Source organism: Theobroma cacao, chromosome 5 (assembly GCF_000208745.1).
Source record: "Theobroma cacao cultivar B97-61/B2 chromosome 5, Criollo_cocoa_genome_V2, whole genome shotgun sequence".
NCBI classification, from domain to species: domain Eukaryota; kingdom Viridiplantae; phylum Streptophyta; class Magnoliopsida; order Malvales; family Malvaceae; genus Theobroma; species Theobroma cacao.
Genome location: NC_030854.1, coordinates 3,268,747 through 3,275,463, shown reverse-complemented (window position 1 = coordinate 3,275,463; position 6,717 = coordinate 3,268,747). Strand labels below are relative to the sequence as shown.

At 35.4% G+C, this 6,717-nt stretch overlaps 1 protein-coding gene and 1 pseudogene across 1 annotated transcript; one reads left to right on the top strand and one right to left on the bottom strand.

The window, feature by feature from the left end:
- Window positions 2,350-5,439, top strand: LOC18598020 (annotated as a pseudogene).
- LOC108661850 (histidine--tRNA ligase, chloroplastic/mitochondrial-like) lies at window positions 5,550-6,405 on the bottom strand. The gene is made up of 2 exons (XM_018120519.1): window positions 5,974-6,405; window positions 5,550-5,861 (listed from the first exon to the last, which is right to left on the bottom strand). The coding sequence occupies exons 1-2, from the start codon at window positions 6,246-6,248 to the stop codon at window positions 5,723-5,725; spliced, it is 414 nt and encodes a 137-aa protein (XP_017976008.1). The 5' UTR covers window positions 6,249-6,405; the 3' UTR covers window positions 5,550-5,722.

Here is a 6,717-nt window from a genome sequence, read left to right as displayed (position 1 = left end):
CTGGTGATGGATGATATGATTGGCTGATATTTCTTTGTGTGAAGTTCTTTATCCTAATCCCTCTCAGGAGGTTAGTATTGTCTGGATCAATTCTTCTTTTGGCAATTTCAAGGTTGCAAATGCTTGAGAGGAGATTATGAGGTTAGAACCGCAAGCAATTCCAACCAATTCCAATCTCACCCATGTTGTAACCTATCATTTTGTCCTTCTCAAAATAGAAAAAGAAAAGAAGGGTCAAGAGATACTAATGCTGAGCAACTCTCACACAGTTAATTATTTTCTTTTTATGATTTTTGGCTAATATATAGAGAGAAATACAAATCTTTCAAGAAACTAAAGTAACTCCTACATTTTGTTAAGATGCATAGCTCCCTTAAAGTGGACAAGGAAATTCATCTTTGTTCAATTGTGTAGTTGACTTTTTCTTTTTCTCTTCGACTTAAAAAAACTTGAAATGAAAATAAAATTGAACTGCTTTTAAATTAATCTTATTGCACCTCTTCATGAAAGTAGACAAGTATGTAAATGTCTTTTTCATTTTGTTTTTGGACCCATAAATAGATTTCGTAAAGTAACCTTAACCGAAAAGCCTGGGTTTGCAATCGATAAAGCTTGTTTGAATTAGGCATGGCTATGATTTCATCTATTTTGGGAACCTTGAGAGACGCGCAAAATGTGATGATATCACTAGGCCATTCATTTATTCATTTGTTTTGAAGGTGCACAAGCTCTCCATTGGAGTTGCATGCGAGCTATCATGACCATCCAATCCTCTCATACTTCAAGCTCTTGATTTCTCCACCGATGAAGTTTTAAATTCAATCTTAATTAAACTTGTTAATTCAGCCATTTAAACTTATTAAACATATAAAAATGTTCTCTTAATATTTTCATAATAAATTGAACTTATATAGATAGTCTTGCTAGAAAAAATTATGGGAAACAAAAGAATATAAAATAAAGCAAGTAAAAACAGTAAAAGTCCAAGGCGTGGTATCACTGTCCTTTATAATAATTTTTGCTCCTTCGAAGTATAAAACTCGGTGTAAAAGGACTGTAGCAGTTATCCTTCAGGATTCAACAGACCCTACCTTATAGTTTGCAAAAACTATTAAGAGATGACAGGAACAACAGAAAGAAAGAACCTAGCTAGGAAAGAAAGAAAGTAGAGAAAATAAGCAGAGAAGACTTAAGAGAAGATGAAAGGCTTTGGTGTGTGTTGTGAGTGAAGGTGTAAGGCTGTATTTATAGATAGGGAATGAAGTGAACGTTGTTGTACCAAATAAGGTATACTACTGAGTCAGGTATACGTTGTAGCTAACAGTATTTAATCAGATACACGTTAGAGCAAAACCAGGAGATCTAGGTAAGCATGGTAGAGTTTGAGTCTGATTCAATCAAAGGCTGAAAAAGCTTAAAAAAAAGTTTAAGCCAAGGTACAAAAATTCGCTTGAGCATAGCCCACATGTATATTACTCACAAAGAGGAAATTTTGAGATCTCTCATAATTTGACTCAATTTTGTATGCAAACAAGCCAACACCTTTTTTTTTGCTTCTATCAAGCTTAATAATGGGTTTTCATATATAAGGCATTCACCTCTCTTATATCTTGACAATGTGGGATGTTTGAATCTTATGAAATATACTATTTTTGAACAAGTCTCATTCACTCAACAATCCAAACAATCAACATTTGAAAAATATCTATTATTCTTCTTAAAAAGGAACAAAAAGAGAAGCGCAAACTAAGAAGAACAATAAATGCCAGATTGATTTTGTTTACGTGTATCTACTTATGATTGACTGGATTGAACATATAAATCCACAATCTCATAAACAAAAATGAAGTGTAAAGGATTTATGACATCAAAATGGAACCTTCAATTAAAGGTCAAACTCTAGAAACTTTTGATTGCCCTTGTCGGCAGAATGGCCTCACATCCTGCGATCAAACCATAAATACGTTGCAGCCCTATAGGCTTGCATGCAGACCGTGTGTCTCTCAAGATATAAGGACTTTCATTTGCAAGGAATCAATGCATTCTACTACATTCTTCTTCCTAAATCAAACCAAAGTTTTCATCTTCTTTTCCAATTTCCCATTTCTATTTAAGGAAATACCTGAATATGTGACAGATGCTGCATCCTCTTGGTGCACCTCCAGCATCAAGTCACTGCCCTAGCTCCTAGGCTCTATCCTCCAAACTCTCTTTCCTTTCAAAACTAAGCGCACAAAAAAGAGAGAGAATGAGAAATTTAGTGTTTCAAGAGAGGGAGGTGAGAGTAATAAGCATGACAAACAACCTAACCATGCATGGAAGTCTATTCTAAGGGTTTCATTTTTTGTTCCCCTTCTTCGCCTTGCAATTCTCTTGTGCTCACTCATGTCTATAAGGCTTTTCATTGAACGAGTCTACATGGCGATTGTCATTTTGTGTGTGAAAGTGTTGAGGAAGAAAAGATACACTAGGTATAGCCTGGAAGCCATGAAAGATGTAGAGCTTAATAAAAGCCACCCCATGTTGTTGGTTCAAATTCCTATGTATAATGAGAAGGAGGTATATATTCTTAGTTCTTTGCTGCATATTCTCATTCTTACCTGCCTTTCCAAAAAAAAAAACAAATCTTATTCTTACCTAAATTTTCATTCTTAAACTATAGATAAATTAAATCAAATTATGCTTTTACTCCCTTGAGCGGACACTTTCTTTTGTACACCTATTATTAATATAATCTTTTCATTTGGCTAAGTAAAAAAAGAAGAAGATAAATTAAGTCAAAAGCATAGAAATAAATTTTACTCCTAGATAGAAATTAAACTATTAATAGATGTTACATAATCTAATGTTGAAGAAGTAGAAATTTTAAAAAAAAAACAATATGTCATTTTTAATTAACAACAGTTTAATTAGTTTTAAGAATTTTTTTAATTTAAAATAAAAATTTGTATAAAGCTTTAATTGAACTTAATAAATAATATTATTTATATGAATCTTTTTGAATAACTTAAGATTTTTTGAGGTATTATACCTTTTTTTTTTTGTATTTTGGCTTATGCCAAAAGTTCAGAAGAAAAAATAATTTGTAAATCAGGCAATTAGCCATAAACAGATTTGGTGAAGCAACTTATAATTAAAAGCCCGGGCTTGTTGCGAATTAGGTGGCTATGGTCTCATCCATTTTGAGAATCTTGAGAGACTTGTGAATGTGATGATATCACTTGAAACAAATAAGTATCCAGAAATAATTAGCGCCATTAATTTATTTGTTTGCTTTGGAGGTGTACAAGCTCTCCATTGGAGCTGCATGCGGGCTGTCATGGCCATCCCCTCGTCTGATAGTTCAAGTTCTTGTTGTCTCCACCAATGAAGTTTTAAGGGTATATCTTCAATCACCATTAAACTTATTAATCAGCCCTTCTAATTAATCTGTGAACGTTAAATGACTTGAAGCATGATACCAACAGGAACTGATAGAATTCGAGTGTCGGAAATGGATAGAAAAAGGTGTAAATGTGAAGTATGAAACCAGGAACAATAGGAATGGCTACAAGGCCGGTGCTCTTAAGGAAGGTTTAGAGAAGCAATATGTCAAAATTGTGAGTTCGTGGTGATCTTTGATGCAGACTTCCAGCCTGACAAGGATTTTCTTTGGGGGACTGTTCCTTATGTGCTAGAGAATCCTGAGTTGGGTTTGGTTCAGGCCAGATGGAAATTGGTAATAAAGCCATAGAACGAGATTAAATTCTATTCATCAACTCTAAACTACTTGAAGCATGAATATTTGGAAGTAGTTTGAATGGAATTTAGCACTTATTTGGGGTGAATTTTAAGGAAATTGTTATTCAGTTTGTTCTCTGTAGTAAATGCTGATGAATGCCTTGTGACTCGCCTCCAAGAAATGTCGCTAGACTATGACTTTAATGTCGAGCAGGAAGTGGGCTCCTCGACTTGTTCATTCTTTGGCTTCAATGGTACAAACCAAACAGCAATATCTGTAGAGTAAAATCACATTTGGCTTTGGCAGGTGACTATATATCTTTAATTGACTACTTATAAATATAGGGACTGCAGGTGTTTGGAGGATTCAAGCCATTAATGATGCTGGTGGATGGAAAGATCGAACCACAGTGGAAGACATGGATCTTGCGGTGAGAGCTAGTACTGGAAATTTCTCTTTGTGGGGGACCTTGCAGCAAGTTTCCCAACTGGATCCCGTTCCTGCATTAGTCACCCTGGATTCTAAAACTGCAACCTCCCATTTCCATGTTTTAATCCCAGTCTATGGTATAATCCTTTTATCATCTTAATTTTTCCATATTGGTGGGTCAGAAATGAACTTCCAAGCACTTTCAAAGCATATCGATACCAACGGCATCGCTGGTCATGCGGCCCAGCCAATCTCTTCAGGAGATGACTAAAGAAATCATCTTTTGTGAAGTGAGTTACTCCACCGTCTCCCTCCAGGCCATCGGCTTAAATTCCAGCGAACAATCTCCAAAGCTAACTCAATAATTATGCAGAGAGTATCGATCTTTAAGAGATTCATGTCATCTATGCATCCTTCTTCGTGAGGATGATAATTGCACATTGGGTCACTTTCTTCTTTTACTGCATAGTAATTCCAACAACTGTTCTGGTTCATGAAGTACACCTGACAAAGCCAATAGCCATTTACATTCCAGCCACCATTTCCATTCTCAATGCAGTCTGCACCCCAAGGTAACTGGAATTAATACCATATCAAAGTGTTCAGTTTCAACCTTGTAAAAACATGTCCATTTTAATGGTGCTTATGTTAAGCGGACAGGTCCATCCATCTTCTGATTTTCTGGATTCTGTTTGAGAATGTCATGTCACTGCATCGAACTAAGGCAGCGATTATCGGACTCCTGGAAGCAAACCGTGTCAACGAATGGGTGGTGACTGAAAAGCTAGGGAACACTGGAAAGCAGAAGAACAGCACCAAAATGTTGAAGAAATCCAGATTTCGGGTTGGAGAAGAAAGGTATTAATAAGTTGAGGTTTCAACAGCTGGATATATTTACGAGACAAGTTAAATCGCAACTTGTTAATTCCTTACTGTTTAACTGGCAAGCTTTTGACATATACGTTTGAAAAACAGGATCCACGTCTTGGAACTCGTACTGGGAATATTTATGCTATATCGTGCAATCTATGGAAGAGACCATTTTTTCTTGTATCTGTCCCTGCAAGCTGTGGCCTTCTTCGTGATGGGATTGGGATACGTGGGAACGTTTGCATCGAATTGAAAGTCAAGCCACGTTTGCCTCCATAAGCAGCTGCAAGTTGTTCCCTAGAATGCTAATTACATACAAAATATAAGTAAATATTAGATCAACTAGATTATAGAATGAATTTATTACATATGGTAATTTGTTATATATGCCGACGGATAGGCATGAGTATGCATATAGTAGCAGAAAACCATGTCGGAGATGTATTTTGTCAACTCTAAAACCAAACCTATGATTTCTAAAGTTCATTTTCACTGATCTGATCAATCCCCCACCTCATTTCACTGTTTCTAAATAAATAGATTTTATTAATATCTCAAAATACATACAGGTTGCACATAAAGGGTTTTTCTTTTTCCGGCCACAAGGATCACGTAAAGTTGGAGAAAAATAATTGAATTGACAAAACTGAGAAACATGTCCATTCAGCATGAACATAGAAATTGCCAAATGAGTCATCTTTTTCACTCTAGTTCATCCAGCTTAATCTCATATTGTTCACCAGAAGAAAGGATTTTTACACCAACCATACCCTTTTGCCACTCAGTATTTCCTACCAATATTAGTCTTTCTGCATTTGCCCGTGCAGCTCGTTTGAACACCCTAAAAGAAAACAGGTATGAAATCAAAATAATGATAACTCAAGACATGAAAGGAATTGGACAAAAGCTCTGCTCAAATTTAGAATCTAAAAGGGCATTGTTGGCATTAGTACCATTTAAGCGGTTTGCTCTCCAAGACCAAGTCAACACTTTGGCCTTTTCCCCTGAGTTTAGTAGCAACTGTAGCAGCTACTCCTTGAAGATCATAATCCAGAGCACACACAATGTTGTCTACTTCAAGGCTGAGTTCTGGTAGAAGCCCCTTTTCCTTGAGCAACTTTGAACCACAATCCCCACATCGCCAAAATAGCCACAAGCACATCCACAGAAGCACACCCAAAAGGCCAAAAGAGCATAAATAAAAGATATTTAAAAGCAAATCAACCATGGATGGTAAAGAGAATATAGTTGTAAAATGAGGAAATGAGAGCAAAATGAGACATGAATAACCTGACGTGTCATACCATAATGATCCATAATTTACTGATATTTATTAAATCCATCTGTAGGGATGTCAACGAGTAGGGTACCCGAACCCTAACCCTATTAAAAATCAAATACCCTAACCCTACTACCTTAACCCTAGCCCTAAAACATTCCCACTACCCTATAAGTACCCTAACCCGTTTAAATACCCGATTAAATAAAAAAATTATTAAAATCTTCTTCATGGGTACCCAATTACCCAATTAACTTTTCTAATCTCATAACTTCTCTTTAGATTTATCGGTTATAAGTTTATATAAACAAAGGTATATATACTGTAATTAATAATTTTATGAGTTATAATTTTTGCAATGTTAATACATAATAAAAAGTAAATATATTTCTATTTAAAGTACATATATATATATATA